General features: G+C 42.8%; 1 protein-coding gene across 1 annotated transcript; it reads left to right on the forward strand.

The window, feature by feature from the left end:
* The first annotated feature begins 19456 nt into the window (after window positions 1-19456).
* Window positions 19457-23143, forward strand: LOC149155312 (uncharacterized). The gene is made up of 5 exons (XM_089444389.1): window positions 19457-20362; window positions 20543-20740; window positions 20843-21134; window positions 21639-22768; window positions 23081-23143. The coding sequence occupies exons 1-5, from the start codon at window positions 19457-19459 to the stop codon at window positions 23141-23143; spliced, it is 2589 nt and encodes an 862-aa protein (XP_089300515.1).
* Window positions 23144-25339: the final 2196 nt, after the last annotated feature.

Below are 25339 nucleotides of genomic sequence, written 5' to 3' on the forward strand. Positions count from 1 at the left end.
TGGATTTGACATTCAACGCAGGTACAGAGAGGGGCAGTTGACATTCAGCGCAGATGCTCAGTGGAGCAGTTGACATGATCCAGAAATTGCTTGTTTTTGAGTGTTTTCAGGTGGAGAACTGATATTCAGTGCTGTGGTTTGCTGACCTTGTTCCTCTAGGGGTAGGAACAACATGTTTAGGGACTTTGGATCCCTTAGATTATGGACATTTCATGCTTCATGCTACAAAAATGTCTATAACAGTTGCCCCCTAAAGCATGAGGTCGTTTATCGGGTGAAATGCTTTATCAGGAGGATCCGAAGTTCATTCAATCGCTGAGAGGTGACCTGTAATAAGATACAATACAATACATTATTTTTCATTCTGCTTTCACGATCTATCTGAGGCGGGCATTCCCATGCTCAGCTTTATAAATTCATTTTGGTACATAGAACAGACGATCGTCTGATGGTAGACTGATAATTCTCTGCTGAAATTATCATCCTTTGAGTAGGATGATCATCTGCTGCAATGATGTACACGACAAATGTCTTTATATCTCCTGAATATATATCGCAGCCCGGATGGATGAAACTAGATCCGGGGTCTTCAAACTCGTTCGATCTTCACTCTAAGTACAAGTCGATCCATGTGAGAATTGCGCTGAAGTCGAACATGGAAAGACATTGCTTGATTATCGGTCAATGATGTAAACCGTTAACAAGCGTGAGAGGAATCACCGATAATGATAATGATCCTCAAGGTACTGCAATACAATTCACGTGGTGTGAATAAAGGACTTGGCGTCGAACACCACGCAAAATCTTCTGGTCGAAGGTCATTGATGTATACCTGTCGCCGGAAGTGAGAAACTTGCCATTGAGGCATGCAAGCTTCAAAGTACTGAGGGGGTTGTTCCTAGATCAACTTCTTGGATAATGAGCTGAAGTCGACAAGAAGCGATCTGTCAAAGGAGGGCCTTAATGAATCCCACATCAGTGACACGGAACGGAGCTAATGATTTTAGTGGAGGTGAATACAATCTGTGACATATGATTCAGGGTGGCGATCATGAATGGATGAAGGATAATGTATGGTAGTGGATGGGACACGGTTGACTCTTTCTGAACAACATCTCTTGAACATATAACGACACTGATGCGATGGATCGGTAGCATTACCCCAAATGTGGATGGTTTGGCGAAGACCATGGTGATGAGACCGGTGAATGAAACAACCCAACCCGATGTGGTACGGAGGAAAAGTGTCATGTTCAAGAGCGACTTGCTACCATTAAAGCTTTGAGGTTCTCCCAATTTTTCCCCAGTCATTTCTGACCAGTACCTCTTTATTTTTGTCAAGCTTGAGGAGGATAACATATGCTTGTTCTATAACTTGCCCTTCGGGCAAGCCCATCGCTATATTTTAACGAGCCTAGCGATAGGGAAACTCGTTCTCGTCTAAAGACAAGTTTGTCGCTATTTAATCATTTTAACGAGTCTAACGACAAGGAAAACTCAGTCCTTTTCATTTTTAGAGAGTCTGAAAAGGTACAGAAAGTTAACTCCAAAATTCCTTTTTCGTCATCTAATCCCTTAAGTCCGAAAAAGTATAAAACAATACAGAAGGGATGAGTTTTCGGTACTTTTAACGAGCTGAACAAAACAAGCGCTCGATCTTTTTGTGCAATAATCCCTCAGGTCCAAAAAAGATTAAAATCTAGAGGAGGGATAGCTCTTCCGGTCGTTTAACGAGCTGGAAGGCCAAAACTTGGCAAAATTTTCATATTTTACGAGTCAGATGAAAAGAGCTCAAAGAAGACTCGTCTTTTGAGGAACGAGTGATAAACAGGGATAGCAGCAGATTCCAGGTACAGGTTGGAATTTTCCAATCACGGCAGTGTCACAAGGATGGCTAGGTGAAATCACTCTTCGCAGCTGTTCCTCAAAATGGGTAAACAATCATATGGAGGTGAACGATCGGCCAAATGACAGTGGAGGTGACAGGTGCAAACACGACCAAGGCTTTTTATGGCTGATGAATTTACGATCACAATGGTTATTTACCGGAAATAGGTTCATTTTTTATTTAAAAATGAGCTTAAACTCTGGGGGAAACATTGCTCACTGCTTTTATTTATTTTTTAACGAGCTTGAAGACCGCGTTAAAACTGCTCGGATCTTGCGTTTATTTTTTAACAAGCATGAACTTTATGCTAAAACTGCTCGATAAATTTTGCATGCCCCCAGCATAATAATGCAAACGAGGCGCATGCCCCCTAGACTTTGGGGAATCGTTTCATTTTTTAATGAGGTTGACACAGAAAAGAACTATCCTCTAGACTCCTTATTTCATTTTTTAACGAGGTTGACATGAGATAGGAACTATCCTCAAAGCTTTAGATCCATTAGAAATAGAAGGTTTCATATTCCATCGTGGCCATTTCCGCTAGATTACTCGAAGGCGGTAGGGCAAAAGTACCCATTAAAGTGGGGTCTTTTAGGAAAATTACTCCGATATTTTGGAGAGAATGATTGTTTCCATGGATCATTGGAATGCTTCCCGTAAAGATGGGTGGCATAACTCCTGCCGAAGTTGTCGTTGAACTGCTTGGTTGATCTTTTTCTTTGCCGTTCGACGACTGCGGATTCCCGTAATCTTTGTTCTTTGTCGAAATCAAAGCATCATTCTGTCGCTTGGAGGTCGACAACATTAGCACCTGGCACGGGGAAGCATTTCCACTATCAACCAGATTTTGACCTGGATTCGGAAACGGATCAGTTAACACAGCTGGGGTTTGTGAATTCTTTAAGAATCTTTTTAGCTTAGCTTTGTATGGACAGTCTGCTGTCCAATGATCCTCATCACATATAAAACATGGAATTTTTGGTTTTCCTTTCCTAGGAGGGTTTGAAGAAGATCTTTTAGGAGATGATTCTCCTTGTTCTTTCTTCTTTCCTTTGTTTTGCTTTTTCTTGCTTCCTGGTTGATCGGAATTTTTGCCTTTATCTGCTGATATGGCATTTATTTCCAAAGCAAGAACCTCTTGATTTGCCTTTTGATTCGAAGTCCTACGGGGTTTCTTATTCAAATCCCTTGTCGACTTTGTGTTCGCAGTGCCAATCACACCGTCGCTGGCATGAGAGTCACTATTTGATCCAGGAGGAGGAGGAATTGAAAATTCCGGTCTGGGGGCGTCAGGTATCTTGTCATAGAGCGTGCCAGACTGAGTGTATACCAAGTCTAAATACTGGGCACGAGCAATAACCTGCTTCTCTGTTACGACCCCTCCCTTGGCCACATCTTCTGTTATAGCAGGAAGAAGTGACTTTATAAACCACTCAGCTAGTAGCTGATCTGGTACATAAGTCTTTACCATTCTGCGATGACGACGCCACTCATGTATATGATCGGATATATGTGTGGCTGTTGTCTGCTTGAAATTGGTTAAGATCTCTGTTCCAGTTTCGTACCTTATAGGTAACTGAAAATGGGTTAAGAAAGTCGTGGCTAGGGAACTGAAATTGTCGAAAGAGGCTCTAGGTAATTCAATATACCATTTAGCCGCCGGACCTGTCAATGTCCTCTGAAAAAGGTGAAGCCTTATCGAATCATCATTCAAGGTGTTCGACGAACACCACAGATGAAAAGTCATCACATGATTCGACGGGTCTTCGCCAGGATTTCCATTGAATTTAGGAATGTCCGACGGAAGCTTGTGAGGAATCGCTGGCCACCAATGGGCATAAGCAATTGGATCGTTCGTCAATCGATGTAAATCTGGTAATTCTAAAGTTGCCACGAATGGTAACTGTTGATTCAGGTTTGGCGAGGCGTACCCAGGATACGATGGAATTGCCTGAGCAGTAGGCCTTTGCATACCAGCATAATGCAATTGATGCTGGTATGACTGATATGGCTGGTGGACTTGACCACTGTAAAGTGGTTGATTTAACCCGTTTTGAATATAGGGTTGTCCACTATTCACAAAGATCTGTTGCTCAGATCCTTGGTACACCTGCTGGAACTGTGGTTGTTGGTACTGCACCATCCATGGCTGTGAAGCCATGTTCTGCTGTGTTATACTAACCGACAGAACAAGATGCGGGGTAATTGTACCCGTTTGGACCTGTGTCGTCCCGGCAATTGGCGATTGTGGTTATGTTGCAGGGTCAAGGGGCTATTGCATTACAACATGGGGTTGACATACAACAGGCATTGTTTGAACCTGCGACACGGTTACAATAGCTGGCGTCGTCGGGATGCTAGACATAGGTACACATTGTTGCATAGAATACACAACTCTTGGTTGTTGGGGTAACATAGGTACCCAACCACTTGTCGTAACTCGAGTCAAACCTTAACACTGTTGAGAACTGCCGTATGGGTATCCTCCTGGACGGGGTAATGAAAGGGCATATTGCCCCCCATACAGTAGCAATCCGGAACTCAAGGGTATGGCTTGCCTTTGAGGACTGGATGGCCCAAATTGACCTCCATAGGGATCAATTTGTCTAGTTTCAACATAAGAATTACTGGGTATTATACCGGAAGAACAAACTGGAACAGACCACACTGTCGAAAAAGTCCCTGGGTGGACTCCTTCTAGCTGTTGAGAGCTAGTTGGGACAGATGGTACGCCGGCAAACATCGTCGGAGTGGCGGCAGGGGGCTCTGCCGTCGCTGTGTCGTTCGACACAGTCCTAGATGTCGACGGTTGCTCAGACATTTTAAGTCTATCCAACAGACTGCCTAGCGATTCTACAGGAACTTCCGCTGGTGATGGACAAACTTCTGATGTAGAAGGAAAAAGAGTGACACCTACTCCAAAATGAGTTGGAGTATTTGCTTGCGGGTCCTCTACGATTTCCTCTATTGCAATCAAACCAGGTGGAAGAGGAAGACCGTCAGGTCCATAAAAGATTTCTGGTGCCGAAGAAGGGGTTGTTTCGACAACAACAGTTGTTTGAGGAACAATACTCTCTGGACCGGTTACAGATGGAACTGGTTCAGTAATACAAGTACTTGTTCTCAGACCAGGATCAGTGCTACTGTCCCTTTGTGGCTGTTGAACTTCTTCAATAGAGGCAGGGATTCCAGAAATACTCAGAGTGACCGGGATCTCAGATGTTGTTGGAACTGTTGTTCTAACTTTGATGGGAGATTTTGACCCGGTCAAGCGAGTTCGCTTTGTCCATACTACTTTTGATTCCGGAGACAAAGACGGTTGACTCGCAAGCCTCCGCGAACGACGGGGTTTCAATTGACTTTCTTCCACGGTTGCGGATTACTCGATCAACTAAAATACAAAAGGGGAATTATGTTTCCGAATTGAATGAATTTTATTAGATGCTTTTAGACACAACTTGCTTTTTCAGTTTTAAAGAGTCGAGAAAAAGCTAAAGATGACTCTAGTCTCCTTCAATGTTTTAATGAGCCCGAAGTGACAAATGCTCGGTTGGACTTTTTCAGTTATAGAGTTTGAAAAAAGCCAAAAGAAACTGCTCTGGAGATCTAGGCAGAGGGTGTGCCAAACCTTTCGCGAAACCACAGAATACGTTTTACGGTACGGGTGGTCGATCTTCGTGAATGTTGTGTTCACTGCATTGCGATCAGTAGCGCGGCCGACACGGCTTCCTAAGGATAAAGGATAAATGCCTATAGGGGTCTCCCAATATATACGCGACGGTACGTGGGAGCACAAGTCCATATTAGTGCTATCGTCCCTCAAGAGGAATCACCCACCTTCGTAGAGATCGACAGTCACTACGTTTAACGACGCCGGAACACGTCTCTACCTAGACCTCTACTGTGAGCGTTATGTTGCAAAGCGTTGTTAGGTTCATTCAATATATTTTAAGTTGATCTTTTTAAAGTTTGTCTTTCAGGATCACCACGAGATGTGTTGGTACAAATTCCTAAATGCAGTTTAAGATGATAAGCAAGCTTTATAATCTTTTAACTTTGAAAATCCTAACTACTAAGGGAAAAGAAAGACATCATCTTTTCACGCAGATCATAAAGCACACACTAATGCACTTTCTCCTAGATCAACATGCAAACTTATCAAAAATGCAAATGCAAAATGCAGGTATTTCTTTTCTCTTTCTTAATGTTGATGTATTACAATAAGAAAGCTGTTGTATAATTTTGAATTCAATTTCAAGTGAAAGCAAACAAGCTTGTCCAAAATCAAAAGACACCTTAAGATTTACTTGTTTCGACACTAGAAATATATAAATTCAAACCATATGGCGAAAGCAAAAGCTCAATCAGCTATGAACAGCAAACAAACTAACTCTTAAGATCACTACGACACTTATCACAGTTCTGGATCTAAGAGGCCACAGCAAGACTAGTTCGCTTTTCGTTATGGGAAACTGTAAATGATGTAAGAAATACACAAAGAACAAACACAGTTTATTTATACAACCGAGGCGGAATAGTGGCAAGGAAAGTTGGCTTCAGATAGGTATATTGACTGGTAACAGGCTGCAAAAACAAGGGTGAAAACAGGGCAAGAAACAGCAGGGAACCCTAGTAGCACAAGGCAAGACTGGTTCAGCGCAGGTAGTACACTGTCAGTTTGACATTCAGCGCAGGTAGCCCCTTCGGGAACTGCGCTGAAATGCAGACTGCCTTCACAGTGCCTGCACTGAAGAACGAAACTTTCGTTTCTCTTGGTTTTCGGGTCACAGATTGCTCAAAAATTCATAGTTTTTGTCCAAATCAGAAGCTATCAATCAAGTACACACTAAAGGGTAATTAGGAGGATGAAAAGCTATCACTAAGAGCTGTTCAGAGTCCTTGTGGATCAGCTCTTCAAATCATAAACATGCCCAGAAACTGAGCTAGAGTAGCTGCCCTCTACTTTGCATTTGAAAGATCCAAATGCAGTTCGATTTGGTACTCCCTGTGTTTATGAAATGAATAGCAAAAACACAAACAACCAACAAGATACGATCCCCAGCGGAGTGGCCAATTTGTTGTAGGGAAAAGTATCCAATACGGAATGACCCTATCCCACTCTAAGGGTGATAGTACCTCAGCAACAACCGAAGCAAAGCTATCTAAGATTTCTTCTTTATGAAAGTAAAACAGGGGAGAAAGGGATCCACTAACCGACGTCTTTCGCTAATGATTGATCCGATCTTCTCTCCTTGCTGCTTGCTCCCAGCTCCTTGCTCTTTCACTGGCCCAGCTACAAAAAGATCCTGCAAAAAGGCGAGAGAGGGAAACTACAAGAAGCATACATTCATAATTGATTCAAGGATTAGAATAAATCAAATACACAAGTATAACAATACACCATTGAGACACATGCATATAGAAGATCCTCAAATGCTTTATTAATGGAAGAAGTAAAGTTCAAGGAGTGTTACAACCATAAGAGGCCCAATCCAGCAACACCTCCCAGCAGAAAGAAATCTCCTCTTCACCTCCTTCAAAGCAATCACCCAATAGTTCTAAACTCAAACCAACAGCACTTCCTTACATTCACAAAATTCCAGCCTCGCTAGACCTCATGAGAGAGCTCTATATATAGGAGTTTTGGAGAAAGGATGAGTCAGCTTGAGGCTGGCTTCAAGCTGACTAGTGTCCTCTCTCACTTCAGTTATACTTCAGTTCTTGAGTCCGCTTGGAGAGCCTTGCTTCCACTTGGAGTTTAAGAACCTCTTACTCATCACTAGGCGAATTCCCTGATCCAAGTGTCATTTTGGAAGCTTCTTGGGCATTGACACCTTGAGGAATGACTGTGCCACTTGTCCAATCTCGCTCAGCGTAGGTAGCCTTTGTTGGATTTGACATTCAATGCAGGTACAGAGAGGGGCAGTTGACATTCAGCGCAGATGCTCAGTGGAGCAGTTGACATGATCCAAAAATTGCTTGTTTTTGAGTGTTTTCAGGTGGAGAACTGATATTCAGTGCTGTGGTTTGTTGACCTTGTTCCTCTAGGGGTAGGAACAACATGTTTAGGGACTTTGGATCCCTTAGATTATGGACATTTCATGCTTCATGCTACAAGGCACAAAAATTTCTATAACAGATATGCCTCTGAACCCGCAATTAGTAATCAAGCCTTTCGAGTGATGGGTGCTAGACTTTATTGGCCCTATTAACCCATCAACTAATCAAAAAACATACATACTAGTTGCAACAGAATATGTTACTAAATGGGTTGAGGCAAAGGCACTACCAAGAGCTACTGAGGATTCAATGATATATTTTCTTTTCCAGCTATTTGTGTGATATGGTCTGCCAAGGGATATAATTATAGATGGGGGACCACAATTCGTAGGCAACAAGATTGCTGCAACATTGAGAAATTATCATATCCTCCACAAAATTACAACTCCATACCACCCTCAGGCAAATGGCCAAGTAGAAAGTACTAATAAGGTAATTGAGGCAATACTTACAAAGACAGTTGCATCTCACAAGCGTGACTGGGCTTCTAGATTACCAAAAGCCTTGTGGGCATACCACACAACATGGAGAAATACCACGGGATATTCACCATATCAATTAGTATTTGGTAAAGAACCTATCTTCCCAATCAAATTCGAAATTCAAACATTAAGAACAGCTCAGGAGGTGGGTTTGAATTTAAATGAATGTCAGATCAATAGATTACAACAAATCAATGAATTAGATGAAATCAGGTTATCAGCCATTCAGCACACTACATTGATCCAACAGCAAAGGGTGAAATGGCATGATGCCCTTATAAAGAAAAATATCTTCCACGAAGGAGATTGGGCACTCCTATATGATTCCAGGTTTCAGGATTTCCCTGGAAAACTCTAGACCAGATGGTTGGGACCTTATGAGATACAAAAAGTGCATGATAATGGCACCATTACATTAGCAACCATTGATGGATCTAGCTATTCTTTTAAAGTGAATGGTCATCGAGTGCGACTTTATCGCAAACCGCTTACCAGGGAGTCCTTTTACCAACAGTTACGGGAAGATTCCACAATGCAAATTCTCGCTAAGGAGGGTAATCCATCCTCAGCGTTAATCTAGTAAATAATTCAGTTCTTTTTGAATTATGTATATAAACCTTTCTTTCTATTTGAATTTGCTTGTATAAACTATAAATAAACTCTTGTTTGTTTTTGTTGTTCCATTTAGAAGAACAGTTGTTGTTCCTCTTAAAGAACAGTAGTCGTTCCTCTAAAGGAACAACAATTTTGGGTACAAATTGTTCGTGTCATTCCATTTAAGGAACAGTTTTTGTTCCTCTTAAGGAACAACAGCTGTTTCGTTTAAGCAACAACAATTTTTTTGTATAGTTGATTTTTGTGTTGTTCCATTTAAGGAACAGCTGTTGTTCCTCTTAAGGAACAACAGCCATTCCGTTTAAGGAACAATAGTTTTCTGTGTGTTGGATTTTCATGTTGTTCTATTTAAGGAACAACTGTTGTTCCTCCTAAGGAACAACTGTTGTTCCATTTTCAAAACAGTCGTCCCTTGTATATGTGATCTTTTTGCTGTTTCATTTAAGGAACAACTGTTTTGTGAGTTTCTACTTTTTGTTGTTCCATTTAAGGAACAATTGTTGTTCCTCTTAAGGAACAGTAGCCATTCCATTTAAGGAACAACTATTTTGCGAGTTTGTATTTTTTGTTGTTCCATTTAAGGAACAGCTACTGTTCCTCTAAAGGAACAACAACCATTCCATTTAAGGAACAGTAGTTTTAAGTGTTTCTTTTGATATTCCATTTAAGGAACAACTACTATTCCTATTAAGAAACAACAACCATTCCATTTAAGGAATAGCAGCTCCGCGTGTGTGTTTTTTGTTGTTCCTCTGAAGGAACATCTATTTTTCCTCTTAAGGAATAACAGCCGTTCCATTTAAGGAACAACAATTCCATGTCCGTATATTTTTTTGTTGTTCCATTTAAGGAACAACTGTTGTTCCTCTTAAGGAATAGCAGCCATTCCATTTAAGGAACAACAGTTCCGTTTACATTTGTTCTCACTGTTCCGTTTAAGGAACAGTTGATGTTCCCTTTAAAGGAACAGTAGTTGTTCTATTGAAGGAACAACACTTTGATATGCGAGTGCTTTACGCTGTTCCATTTAAGGAATAGTTGATGTTCCTCCTAAGGAATAGCTGATGTTCCTTCTAAGGAACGATAGTTTCGTCATGATTTTCTTGGTCCCGTTCCTTCTAAGGAACAACAATTTGGCTTTGGTTTGTTTTAATGTTGTTCCCCGAACGATCAACACTTCCGCTTGCATCCATATTTTTTCTTCTGTTGTTCCTCTTAAGGAACAACAGTTTCATGTGCAATTTTTTTTCTCTTTCTGTTGTTCCTCCTAAGGAATAGTAGTTTTGTGTACCGCTCATATTTTCTTTGTTGTTCCTTCTAAGGAATAGCGCAGTTCCTTTTTAGGAACCCTTTTTTCTCATTTTTGTGTGCATTTTTGTTGTTCCTCCTAAAGAATGGTACTCTTTTTGAGAAGCTTTTGTGTGAATGATCCTTTGAAGGCAAGAATACAAATATATATCCAAGAATACAAAATTTAAAGGTTACTGGAATAAGCAAATCAAAGAGAAATTATCATCTTTAATGAGATTTCTTTGTATTGATTAGAAATGGGGAGGACACAACTATCTATATCATTTTGCTATCCTTATTTTCACTATAACTCAAATTGATTGATTACTTGTACCATGCTGGTTCTTCCCTAATTCTCATAATTCTCTTCACTTATTATCATTGAATTAGAATAAGGGCATATTTTCTTCTATTGATATGTTCAGACTTCTTCCACCATCCCTACTCTTAAGGAGTGTTGAGCCATCCTCTGTATATAACTAGGAAGCACTGTATAAAAGAAAAGAAAAAAGAAGGAAAGAAAAAATATATATGTTTACTAACAATTCTATGATTTGTCAGATGGAGGATAGGGGGTCTCATCATGAGCCAACCTACCATGATCATAAGGAAGTAGTGAAGTGGCATTCCCACTATGGCCACCACACTAAGGATATGATCCAATGGACACATCAGAAAAATAAAAAGTCCTTGGAACAGGAGGTCTCATCACGAGCCGGCCTGCCCACCTTTCACTCTGTCCCATTGAATGGAATTGTGACCCATCTGGTTACCAAGGCAGCACAATGGCCTCCATTCTGACATCACAAGGCACTTTCCTCAGAATACATAAAGGATCATGGTTCCAAAGGGTGAAAAAGCAAGTCTGTCAAGGTTATAAACACCTGTGGGAAACAAAGCTCTGCCGATGGTATTAGAGTCCTATTTTTCAACATCAATAGTAATTATAAACCCTTTTCTTATTTCTTTATCTTTACTTCAAAGAGATTATATTCCCAATTCCTTTTGAACCCTTATGCATGAAATATCGTTTAAAAAGTCAATCATAATAGTTTAAGTGGAATAATGACTACATAGCATCTTACCTACGTGAGATGTCCTTTCCCTTTTTCAAATCACTCCATGGCATCTCTATATTTATTCGTAATTCTCATACTATGCATCAATTTCAGCAACTTGATATTTTTGTGATCTTGTCATAAATATGTACAGCTTGCCATTTTTAACATAGTACGATTGTCGTCAGTACGTCATTCCTCCATTTAACCGGTCGAAGGTGACCTATCACTTTTCAGGGGGGCGCGGGTGATTTCCAAAGAACTTTTGCATACATGCCAATCTTTTATTTGGTTGTACCAAGCCACATGATATCCCATAATAGCAAGTTTTTAATGGTATTCATGTTAAAAAAGTATTATCCGAGTTTAACACCTTGCTATTCCATTGCTAGTTTTATGTATTGCTGGTTATCTGTGTTAAGCTAACAGTGTGTATAATTTAGACAGAATGGGAGGATGATCAGTGTGTAGGGTACCATAGATATTAGCAGTTTCTGATGCTGCCCGAGAAATTCTAGCATGGGTCAGTTGGATCGCATATTTTACTCTGTATCATTCTATAATAAGAGGAAGGAGAATAACAGTAACAGATGTAGTAATGGCTAAGGTATCTAGATTACCAGCAATTTGACCCATATGGACGCATAAAAAATTGAGGCTACAAGACGACATTGCCGCCTTTCGGGATGAGGGACAGAACCTGATTGTCAAAGGAAAAGGAGCTCAACCTTCATATTTGGGAGAACCATGGACAGAGCTCGCCAGAATCATTTAGAGCTATATCACATGCGACAGAACAAAAGATGTTGTAAGGCCATGCCACCTTAAATTATTAGCTGTTCTAAAATAGAAATGTTCTGTAAACCTACCTACATATTTGACTTTCTTATTGCATGATGCTGCTTAGAGCATAAAGAAATCTCGGCATATAGAGACTGTTGTAAGTCAACATTGTTTAATTAAGTTGATAGTAAGCTATAACCTTGCCCAACAGTAGACCAGTTGGGAGGAATTAGTGTTTACTATAGAGGGGGGGTTAGCCTTACCTACTGTTAGAGTCGGTCTGGTCAGCCCTCCGTCAGAGATCAAAACTCTTTATGCATTTCATTTTAGGTGTCCCGCTCCATTCACTCAACTGCATTCCGCTAGGGGCATGCCATAATCTGACGGAAAAGGTCATGCTAGTCATTTCCCCTCATATCTGGCTCCTGCTGGCTTAGGTCTTTGGTCAATGATCACAAAAGTCCATAACAGTCAAGGTCTGGTCCTTTAACGGACAAAAGTCATTTTTGGTCATTAGGTCTAGGGATTAAATCAGTTTGGTCTTTAAATATGTCCAGTAAATCCATGCAGGCTAGAGTGAGGCCCTTGCAAAGTAATGATTCAGAGAGTTTCATCATCATATTGATAAACTTCGACTGTTCTCCAAAACTCTGTTTTGAAGAAAAGTCAAACAGTGTCATTGGTGATAAATTTTTCAAAAAGGTCGACAGTTGATTTCTTCAGGTGCAGTCATGGTTTCCATGGCCAAATTCCCTGTCATGCAATCCCCACAAAGAGTGTCGAAAATTTCATCATTTGAGCCAAAATTTCAAAGGAAAAGTGAAAATCAGTGTTGATTTAAGTCAGTGAAAAAGTGGCAAAACATGACATTAGAAAAATGGGTTTTTGAAAAAGAAAAATTTAAATCATGACCTCCAAGTCTTTATACACAAGTTTACATCAAAAATCAAAGTCATTGTGTAATCAAAGGCATAGGGAAAACATTTCAAAGTCGTGGAGTGTGCATCGTGCATTTTGGAGCAAAGTTGGAGGCGGTTTCAGCGCGCGGCGCATATAGACTGGGGCGTGGCGCACACACAGGGCGCGGCGCACACAGAGCCCACCCACAGTGAAATTTTCTAACTGGCGCAGCCCACACCCAGGGTGCGGTGCACTGGGTTTTGCGCGTGGTGTACACAGGCAAAGGGCCAGAAACATGCCAAAACTCCCTCAAATCTTTTGTGGATGCCCATCAGCTCGAGATGTAGGCTCTATAACATCAATGGTTCCTCAAATTATGTAAATAATATAGTGATGTATGCCTACGATTGAAATGCAACAAAACTCATAAAGCAACCACAAGTAAACACAAAGGGCCATTTTTGCTAGGGTTGTGTAATTGTGTTGTTGATGCCAAGGTCATATTTTCCATTCCTTACCATTTTTCCTTATTCCCCCATGCCATTTTCCCTATTATCACTACCCTAAAACACTACCAAACCCTATTCCCTTCCCCATCCTCCTATTGGTCAATACAAACCCAAAACCCTACCTTGTCAAACCCCCTACATATCCCTAAACAAACTTCCCCCCATAGCCCCTATTCCCATCACATTACTCCCTTCCTAATACTCCCTTTGTTTCATTGTTCCCCTTGGTGGCAGATATCACAAACAACACGCAGCATCACCATCATCAAAGGGCAGCCTAAGTACAGTACATAAACAGCAATCATGGCATCTGAGGGTTCATCAGAGTATGAGGTGGAAACTCACAGTGATACAGCTTCAGGAGAACAGGCTCCCAGGAGACATCACAAAAGTGGAAAACATGTTAGGGATGAGCCAAATGCCCTCACTGAATTGTAGGCATGCCCTCTTGCTATGTCATGTTTCCAGCACCTTGCAAGTTTTGAATATTGTCAAAGGGTAGCTAACATTAGAGTTCATCATGAGTTGGCCCGTCTTTTTGTGCTTCACCTACATGGAGGTCAGTATATCTTGGCTGGGGTCACCTTCACAATGACACCCAAAACTATCTCAGTGGCAACAGGCATACCAAATGTTGGAGAACAGTGGCATAAGAAGAAGAAGGTGGATAGGCATCATTATGAGCCTTACATTAAGGCCAGTTGTTTGAGGCATCTCATAAGAGTCTTCCCATTCAGATATTTGAAAGATGAGTATTCTCCGCTCATGAAATTGATCATGAAATACTTTAGTTGTGAGGGGAGGTTCTCCTGCCTATATGCCTATCACATCAGGTTGCTCATGCACTTTACCATGGTGTGGATGATGAACCTCCCATTCTTCATTTGCGGGAACATAGAGAGGATGAACATTTTCATGCAGCATAAGACCCCTCAGTAGCAGCTCAACAATGTTTATCACTTTGCTCTTATCCGGATTTCGGTGGATCATCAGTTGGGATTGCAGAGCATTTCCTGGGAGGACTTCATCTCTCGGGACTTCTTCAGCACTCCACAGGTAGTATCAGAGGTAGAGCATGAGATAAGTGGTCCTTCTCATCAGTATGAGTGCCATGAGACCGCTACTATGCCAGTATTCATCACCTATCAGAGAGGCAGTAGACATTTGTTTGCAGCAGCAAAGCGAGTGTTATCTCGACCAGGGGTGGAAGGGGCCTCGCTTCCTACATCGACAACAGATGAATTGGACAGAGGTAAGGAGCCAATGCATGATGAGGGGCCTTCAGGTGAGCCATCAGGTGAACGAGAGATAGAATTCTTTCTCCTTCATGATGATGAGACAGATATAGAACTGACAAATGCAGAGCTTAGAGAGATCATCCAGGAGTAGCAATCGTTGATTGAGGCCTTATCCCTTGACTTGGAGAGGGCTAAGTGGAACATGAAATACCTGGAGTACAGGAACAAACAACTGGAGGATCAGCGGGCGATCATGGAGCTACAAAACATTCGTGAGCATCGCCAAGCTGCACAAATAAGAAGAGTTGAGCTCACATCATTGGAGCAAGAGATCAATGAGGATCGAGAGGCCAATCTAGAGAGAGTTAACATGCACTTGGAGAGGTTGCTAGACAAGGCCAACAAGGACCATGCCTTACTGAGACACATGGCTTTCAATTACAGGGCACGAAACATGAGTGCAAGGGCCCGAATAAAGAGCTTGAAGGCAAAATTGAGCAAAGCAACAAAAGAGGCAAAAGATGCGAAAGAGAAACATTGGCTTTTAATATTGGCTGAAGCTTCCTTGGCACAACATAGCACTTCATAGAGGACCTCCAACCCAAATTTCAAGAAATTTGGGGAAATTTTGGTCACATGACAAATTTTTGGGCAAAACAGAGGTTTTTTCTCCTTGTGGCGCGGCGCTAAAAATTGGGAGCTCCAAATGAAGAATGGTTTGCATTTTTGGATTCAGCATGAAAAATCACGACTACTGGTGCTTGGAAAAGAAATTTGGGCAAGATCTGAGTCTCCAGGAGGTCAAAAACGCCAAAAAAATGACCTCTCTGCCCCTATTTTGACACACAGGAAGCAGTCTTGGGAGAATGAAGATTTGGAGGGGCAAATGAGCACCAAATTCAGAACTTCCACTTGGGTTAGAAAGTAGACAGGAAAGAATTTTCAAAAAGAACACTTGGGCATATTTTGGACTCCTGAAAGTGCCTCAAAATAGGATCCAAAGTGGCGCGGCGCACACAGAAAAGGGCGCGGTGCATATAGGAAAAAAGCCCAATTTTACCTCTGTTTCGCGAAATTTCGATTCGCGACTTCTCCAAGTGAGCCCGCTCATCTACACTTCAGTTTTTTGGCACGTAAGGTGGCATTTAAAGTGTTTTCTCTCCATATTGGCTTCTATCCAAGTGGCGAAGGAAGGAAAACGGTCACCCAAGCCATTTGTCATGTTTGTAACGTTGCACCTGTAGCTGATGGTTGGATCTTGACCTCCATTTTGTAATGATTCGAGTAACTACCCAACCCTTGGGCATTCTATCTCTTCATAGCACATTCTATATATTGTATGCAAGCTATTTGCAAAGGGTGGGTTGGCTTGTAACTTCTAGGAGACTGTGGGAAAGAAACTCTGTTTCTTCACTGTATATTTTTGACAGAGAATTAATGAAAGGTAGCGGCTCTGTTTCATGAGATTCATGCGGTTGTGAGTGTAGAAAATGTGTCTCTTATGTTTCATATGTATTTTGTTATGTTTCATAGTTCAATTCATGTTCATTTCCAGTGAAATATTTTGAGTTAGATAAGGTAGAATTCAATTTTATTGCTCTGCCTGTGGGAAAATTTCATGTTCAGTGTTCTTCTTCTGTTGAAAAGGATTCATGTTCTTATGCCCTTTTCACTCTCGTAAGCAATCCCTCCATTCCGCGTTATTTCGAACTAAATTGCTACACTTTCCACCTGTCTTGCCTCATGAAGTAACTGTTCCTTTGTATTAAATTCTCTATTCTTTACTAACCCTTGGTCCCATACCGTCCCAGAAGCTCAGTCATTCATAACAATTGTTTCTTGTATCCATATTTCACTTACTAGCCTAAGATCAATATTTCGTTGTAAGTCATCTCAGACCGTTTTTGCTTATCTATTTATTGAGTGTGACTCTGAGAGAGCCCTCCCCTATTCTGGTAGAGCTAGCTACCAGACTGAGCGTGGTTTGTGGTTACCCTGAATTTTGCCTTCCTTCAGCCTAAGGAAGATTTAGGTGCTAACATAGTGGCGACTCCACTAGGGAACTGAAATCAAATCCCCTTACTTCTTAATAATTCTAAGCTTCCGGATGATAAGTTTAGGATTGGATAGGCTGAGTAAGTTGGTTGTGCCCTGTGATTTTTCTCAATAGCATGCTGCCTTCGAGACGATATACCAGAGCCAATCCAGACCCGAATCCTCCTCATATCTACGAAAACCCCAATTTGATTCCAAGACTCCTTCGTGAAGAGAGCACTATAACTCCCGTGTTCAAATCCTATTCATGTCCTGAAGTTTTTGAGTATCTTGAAGAGCTTGAGTTTGACTAACAGTTTGAAATATCATTGTTTGAGTCTAAATCTGAAAAGGTTGTTGACTATACTGTCCCCAATCCACAATTTCTTGTAGATCTAGAAACCGAAAGAGCTAACCCATTAATTGATAATTATATTGCGACACAGCCTCAAACTCCAATTGATAGCCCCTTACAAATTGTGCAAACTCTTCCAACACCTCCAAGGCCAAATCCACCAAGAGTGATGGCTGCCCGTTTTGCACCCCTGGTTCTGCCTCAAATTCTAATTGATATGCCCGCAGATTATCAAAGCAATATCCCATTTTTTGATGGCACTCCTAACAGAATTACTGCTCAGCAACATGTGGACAAAATGGCAAACTTCTATGAACTTCATGAGATCGATGCGGAGAATGTGGCAATGAGACTCTTTGTATAGACATTTGCAGGTGAAGTGAGGAAATGGTTCAGAGGTTTGCCAGTGGCACGTATCGCTACCTTGGCCGAACTACAAAGGCAATTTTTAAACCGATGGGAAGTGAAAAAGAATCCCCTTCAATTGACAGGACAAGCGGAACGGAGCTAGGGTTCTGAGGAAGAAACCCTCGACGGCGCCGACAGCACTGAGGAACGCGTTCAAGCTCTGCAAAGGAAGCTCTGCAGCGTGACAGAGTTGCAGGGGATCAGCGTAGGACAATGGTACCTCCTCAGGGGGGGGCGTCAGAGCCCTCCCCTTCACTGCATGGCCCAGAGCAAGCGGTCATTTTTGGATCGGTTGATCCGGATATTCTCAGCAAAGGGAAAAAGCATCAAGGTAATGACAATGATCCACAGGAAGAAAAAGAGACTCAAGGGAATAGCCCGAAAGTCTCTTCATCAACTTGCCGACCTGTAGCCAAAGAAAGGCCACGAATAGAACTGCCAGGAGACAAGATCGATAGAAGAATAGAGTATATGAAAGATCATGCTATCATTGGAAAATTCATAGGGTTTTGGCCAACTGAAAGAGCATTAAACGGTTGGATCGCGGCGAAATGGAAACCCAAGGGAGATGTCACTCTCCAGCTTGGGCCAAAGGGCTTCTTCACCGCCATCTTTTTCTGCCTAGAGGACAAGTACAGGATCCTAGGAGGCGGGCCTTATTTCTTCAACTCGGCAGGTCTATATCTGAGGGATTGGATGCCAAGATTCAACCCTGACAAGGAAGATCTCACTTGGGCACCAGTGTGGATCAGACTGTACTCACTGCCCGATGAATACTGGGAAGAGGACTGTCTAAAGGGCATAGGAAACGGAGTGGGAGAATACATCAGAGCGGCAGAAGAAACCAAATCCCATAAGTATATCTCCTACGCTAGAATATGTGTCTTTATTCGTCTGAATGAAGCTTTACCAGAGTCAGTAACACTTGCCCACCGAGACGAGGAATGGATCCAGCCTCTCGATTATGAGCATGTGCCCTTTAGGTGCAGAAGGTGCCATGCGCTGGGGCATCTCTTCAGGGATTGCCCTCTTAATGCCAAAGCCAACTCCTCTGATCCTTCTGAATCCCCATCTCAAGATGGTTTCACCAAAGTCCCAAGTCGGAAGCGCACGCATAAAAAGCCTCAGAATGGGTCCAAACCCCAGCCCAACAAACCCCAAAACCCTGCTTCTAAAAACAGCTTCGACATTCTAGGCGACTACTCAGATGACCAGCCCCTAGACTCTGAGAATATCCATGCACGCCCTTCCTCCTCCACCCATCCCCCTCCATCTGACCCCCCACCCAAATCTCAGCCTCCCATCATCATCCCGACCATCCTTAGCAGGATTCCGAAAGACACTGCGGAGAATCCAAAGGAAATGGAGGTGGATGGTAAGGCAGACCTCCCACGGGACTCAGAGACTAATCACGAGGAAAGCAGTCAAGTGCAGAAAATGGAGGAAGAGCCAGAAAGCATAGATCTCCACGGTCTGGACATTATAGAACTAGAACTAGCGTGCAAAAAAAAAGCATATGAATCCATCTCTGAGACCGAACTAGAAAAGTTGGAAGTAGTCATCTCCAGAGCCTACCACCAACACCAACTAGGTATACAACCAGGAAGTACTTGGGACGGCAGCCTGCGTCCAAAGGATACCAAAAAAAGAGGGAGGAAAACAGATCTCCAGAGAACAATAGAGATTGGGAAAATCCTGGTGGACTCAGGCAGATATGCGAAGTTGACGAAGTACTACAGTCCCTCCCAAACTAGTTGAACCATGAAGCTTGTATCCTGGAACTTAAGAGGGCTCAATAGCCCTGGAAAACTCAGGATGTTAAAAAACATGATCAAGATGGAGAAACCGCAGATGTGTTTCCTCCAGGAAACTAAATGCAATAGTGCTACGCTGGGTCGCATACTCTCAAAAGCTTGGCCAGGGTGCCGATCTGTTGCTGTAGATGCCTCGGGAGCCTCGGGGGGGCTTGCTATAGCATGGAACACCCAAGCTGTAATTCTCACAGATTTTCACGCATCCCACCACCTCATACAGGCGGCCTTTCATATTCTGGGTACCAACGTTCATGGTAACCTATCCAACGTCTATTTTCCGCAAGATACAGGAAGTAAAATCGCGCTCCTTGACACCATAGAAGCGCTGAGCATAAATAGGCGACATCCACTCTGGATCGTGGCAGGGGACTTCAACATGATAACCAAAATAGAGGATAAGATAGGAGGGAGAACCAGATTGGAACCAGAAGTTGATCGCTTCAAGGAATTCATCCAAAATGCCTCTCTCATAGATATGTCGTTCTGTAATGGCACCTTCACCTGGAGTAATCGCAGAACTGGCAAGTATCAGATTGCCTCTAAACTGGATCGCTTTCTGATCTCGGATAATGCGGTGCATCTTGGAGGTGATCTGTCAGCGGCAATACTGGCTCATACTGGTTCGGATCACTGGCCGATCGCTCTGCAATGGCAGAGACCAGGGGATCGGACCAAAAGACCCTTCCGTTTTGAGGGGTTTTGGCTTACACACCCCGCATTCAAGGACTTCGTCAGAACCATCTGGACCTCTTTCATCCCCCCAGAGGGATCAAAAATGTATCAGCTTCAACAGAAGTTGCGATTTCTTAAAAGTCACCTAAAAAGATGGAATAGGGAGACCTTTGGAAATATATTTAAGGCGCAACAGGAGCTAAGTCAGGAATTGGGGGATCTCCAACAGAAAATAATTAATGAAGGGCACACGGAGGCAACCCTGGATCAGGAACGGCACATTCACAATCAGCTTGAAGAAAGGAGAAAGCAGGAGGAAATTTATTGGAGGCAAAAATCAAGGGTCAGGTGGCTAAAGGAAGGGGAGCGCAACACTAAGTTCTTCCACAGAACTACGGTGCAGAGAAGGATGCATAATAATATTCCATTCATTCAGAACCAAGAGGGGGCAAAAGTCGAGAAGCATGAGGAAATCGAAGAGATACTCCTCAATCATTTCCAGCAGGTACACCAAGAACAAGCAGTGGATCGGCAACAGGCGATTGGAAAGATAACCAGCAATATACCTAAACTTGTCACAGAGGAACACAACGAGCTACTCATGCGCCCTATTCTTCTTCAGGAAGTAGATGAGGCAATGGCGTAGCTCAAAGAAGGTAAGGCCCCTGGCCCAGATGGTTTCACAACCACGTTTTTTCATGCTTTTTGGGATATGATTAAGCTGGAGGTTTGGCAGATTGTAGAGGAATCCAGGGCTCTGCGCTGGCTTCTCCCCTCCCTCAACTCCACCTTCATTACTCTCATCCCTAAAGAGGAGAACTCCATTACACCTGACAAATTCAGGCCTATAGCTCTCTGTAATGTCATCTATAAAGTCATATCCAAAGTCATTGCTAATAGGTTAAAACCTCTATTACCCATGCTCATCTCTCCGGAGCAGTCGGGATATGTAGAAGGCAGACAGATAATGGATGGCATTCTCCTCACGCACGAAATCATTCACTCGCTCAAACAATCCAAGCAAGCAGGTATGTTACTCAAATTGGATCTCTCTAAAGCTTTCGATAAGCTTAGTTGGTCTTATATACAACACATGTTGAAAGCATTTGGTTTTTGCTCCATGTGGGTTCGCTGGATCATGAGCCTTATCACCTCCACTCACTTTTCCATCCTTGTCAATGGTATACCCTCCCGCCCTTTCAAGCCCTCTCGAGGCATAAGACAAGGGGACCCCCTTTCCCCTTTCCTCTTCGTTCTTATGGCTGAAGGTCTTGGTAGACACATCAAGCATGCCCTCCATTCTCGGTAGCTAAAGGGCATCTCTGTCCACAACTCCCCTACCTCCTCTCATCAGCAATTTGTTGATGACACCATGCTCTATGGCTACCCCTCGGTTCAGGAAGCCTCTTGTTTAAAAACCCTGCTCAACGATTTCTCTGAAGCCTCTGGCACCCATGTCAACTGCTCCAAGTCACAAATTTTCTTCTTCCACACCCCTCCTTCGGTTAAATCTGCTGTTTCCCGCATTTTAGGCTTCCCCTCAGCCTCCCTCCCCTCCAAATACCTAGGAGCTCCCCTCACTGCCTCAGCCATAAAGCAGCCCGCTTGGCGTAATCTTCTAGAGAAACTCGATTCAAAGCTCAATCTATGGACTCACCGTTCTCTCAATCTAGCTAGTCGGGTGGTGCTCATCAAGTCTATCCTCCAAGCCATGCCTCTCTACCTTTTTTCTATCCTAGCTGCACCAAAGTGGGTATTAAAAAGGTTGAGGAACTTGCAGCGTGACTTTCTGTGGGGCAGCTCAGCCACTAATCGCAAGTGGGCACTAGTGAAATGGGCCACTGTCTGCATGCCCAAAGACAAAGGAGGAATTGGACTCAGAGATCCTGAGTACAGCAACACCATCATGAACGCCAAGATCTGGTGGCAATGGATGACTAATCCAGATAAGCTATGGGCAAAAATATGGACCGCCAAATATGCCAACAACAGGCCCCAAGACGAGCTCATCAGATTTACTCCCACCGACAAAGGGTCGCTAATCTGGAACGCAGCCAAACAGCATCACCAGCTCATTCAACAGCACAGCTTTTGGGAAATTAGGAATGGTCACATTGCTAGATTCTGGACTGACGCCTGGAACCAATTGCCCAAACTCTCGAGTGTTCTTCCTCCATTGCTGGTTCCGAACAGGCAGGAGCAGCAGCAGGCAACAGTCCATCAATTTTGGATGCAGGAGACGGAGCATGGATTCAGAAAATGGCGACAGAGCAATCAAATAATCAGCAATACAAATACTCAGGAAGTAGCAGATCTTGAGAAAGAGTTAAGGAAAAGAAGCATTCGGCACGAGGACAGCGATGATATACTCAGATGGGGCTATCAACCTAAAGGATCCTACTCCACCTCCGAGGCCTACAATCTCATCGGCAACTTTCCCACTATGCCGGATCCTCTATGGAGGAAAATTTGGGGCTTCAAAGCATGGCCCAAAATCTCCCACTTCCTCTGGATGGTAGGTCACAAAAAGATTCTCACCTGGGACAAACTAAGGAGACGCAACTTTCAAGGCCCTTCGATATGTCACAATTGCTTTCAGAACGAGGAAACCTTGCAACACCTTCTGGACACCTGCTCACTAGCCAACCAGCTATGGGAAAAGGTTAGTTTTAGATGCCAAAAAAGGTGCAAAGGAGATAGCGACATCATTGATTCCATCCGACAATGGCCGAAAAACCCCTATGACTGTGCGATCCTCAATCACCTATGGAACATCATCCCGGGCACAGTCTTATGGAACATTTGGAAGGAAAGAAACAGGCACATATTTAAAAACTAGAGCTCTCCCATTGAAGAAATCTGGAGCAGACTGCATGGAAATCTTAGAGAAACAATGCTGCTACGACCATGGACAAAAGAGGATCTCCCTACCACAGACAATGAGAAAAACATTCTCGACAATTGGCAACTGTAGCTGCCACAAGAGTTTGCCATGCATCAGCCAGTGAATTGCAACTTCAAGGATAACAGATGCTAGACCACCCCTCCTACCAACTCATACAAACTCAACTTTGATGGGGCCTCCAAAGGCAATCCTGGACCAGCAGGATTTGGAGGTATTCTTCGAGACCATGAAGGCACCCCCCTGCAGATCTACTTCGGTAATATAGGGTGGGACACCAATAACTCCGCAGAGCTGGAGGGACTCTGGCAAGGGATCTTGCTAGCCAGGAGACACAATATTCAACCCTTGATAGTGGAAGGCGATTCCCAGATCCTCATCAACATGGCCACGCGCATTCAGAATGGCTCTCAAACCAGGAAAGTTGCTGATAGCTGGAGACTAGAAGCAAGGCTAAATAACATTGCTCATGAGCTGTTGGTTGAAGGGAAATTACCCCTAGGGTCCTTTGGGCTAAGACTCTACCAGACTGAAAATTGCTTATACAAAGAAACACACACACACAGCCATCTTTTTTACTTTTAAGCAAATTCTAATGTTTAGGGTACATACCTAAGGTCCTACGTTCGAGAAGACCGTTAGGGTGCAAACCCTTCTTGGAGTTCCCTTCTTCTTTCTTTGACCTGCAAGACAAACAAATCAAAGAATACAACAGTACATGTATAGAAGTTTATATATAAATCATCTTTATGCTATAAAGTTAGTTATAAAAAATCTTTAAGTAACCACTTTCATAAGAATTCAACACAAGAATCTCATAAGCATAAAGAAAGATTATTCGGGAACAAAGACGTGTTTCTTTATATATAAAGGCAAATAAAGTACATATATCGGAAAGATATCACCTGAACACCTTCAGCAGGCTCCAAGCAAGCTTCCTCCCGGATTCGTTCCAGCCTCCAGCCTCCAACAAGAGCTCCTTCCAAGTCTTACTCAATGATGATGTCAAGGATGAATGATCACCAATACACATGGAAACAAGGGTTTCCTATGCAAAATGGGGGAAGTGCAGAATGCACCAAGGACTTCAGACCTGGTCTAAGGGAAAAATATCAGCATAATAATCTTGCTCTCCTTTCTCTCCTCCCTTGGCCTTCCCTTTGATGTCTTTTTATACCCTCTCCAAAGTAGTTTTTTAGTTAGGAGTTGGTTGGGAACAGTTGGGCCACGGGCACTAACAGGTGATCCAGTAGGTAAACCCGCGATCACCGCCCGAAAAAGAGGAAATTATATTTTTTTAAGTGTTTTAATAGATACACGCGGGTTGGGTATGACATACCCGCGTGTACACGCGTTTAACACAGGGCAAAGTCGCGTATAGGGAATAAAACATTGTTTTTTAAATTTTTGGACCAGGTCTGGAAGGAGGGGTTGCCCTAGGCCATAAGTGCAGCATCACAAACCATAAGAGTGAGATTTGGAGCTATAATAGATGCCCCCTAATGTATGAGGTCAGAAGGGGAACATGATGGCCGAAATACATTAAGTAAGTACAAGGAAAGGAACTCTGCCGAAAAACCGAGGAGGACTTCACCAGAATTCAGCCTGCCAAGCCACCGAAAGGAGATCAGAAAGAAACACTGTCTGAGGCGGGCATACCCATGCTCAGGAAAAGTAAAGCATGTCCGCATATCAAGTACAAGCGGATCCACTAAGTATACAAGTATAAATGACTGTAAAATGCATAATGGCTCATCTGATCATAATGAGTAGGTACATGTCTGAATATCACATATAAAACTGTCAATGATGCTGAAAGATGCAACGGAACACTGAAATCAAAGACTGATCCCATAAGGTACCAACTGAACATGATGGAATAGGATGGTACTATACTGCAAACTCAGGTGCCAGCATATAGAATGTCGCCATGACTGACTGCAACATATAAGGTGGAATGGTATCAACTAGCAGCAACAGGAGCAACTGTCAAGTGAACCAATGAATGCTGATACAACCTGAGGTCTTCACCGACCGCCGTGGTACATTTCTACACCATGGGAATAAATGATCTGAAGTCGACCATGTGAGAAATCGTTTGATTACCGGTCATTGATGTATACCGTTAACAAACGCGAGACTACTCACCGATAATGATAATGAGCGTCAAGGTACCCAGTACAATCTAACAAGTGTGAATAGATGAGCTGAAGTCGAACACCTGTAAGAATCTATCAATCAGGAGACAATGATGGTTTCCCACTGTCGATAGCGAGGAATCTGCCACTAATGACTGCAAACCCCAAGGTACTGCCAAATGGACTCTAGATC

This window comes from Pinus tabuliformis, chromosome 9, assembly GCF_031772625.1.
Source record: "Pinus tabuliformis cultivar Carrire ecotype Pingquan chromosome 9, CPIR1, whole genome shotgun sequence".
NCBI lineage: Eukaryota > Viridiplantae > Streptophyta > Pinopsida > Pinales > Pinaceae > Pinus > Pinus tabuliformis.

What these genes read in the sequence shown, in the direction of transcription:
- LOC149155312 (XM_089444389.1), top strand. Translation starts at nt 19,457, where the DNA reads ATGGAGAAACCGCAGATGTGTTTCCTCCAGGAAACTAAATGCAATAGT. An exon ending in CAAACAATCCAAGCAAGCAG is followed by an intron (nt 21,135 to 21,638) that starts GTATGTTACTCA and finishes CCCGCATTTTAG; the next exon opens with GCTTCCCCTCAGCCTCCCTC. An exon ending in CCAACCAGCTATGGGAAAAG is followed by an intron (nt 22,769 to 23,080) that starts GTTAGTTTTAGA and finishes TGGCAACTGTAG; the next exon opens with CTGCCACAAGAGTTTGCCAT.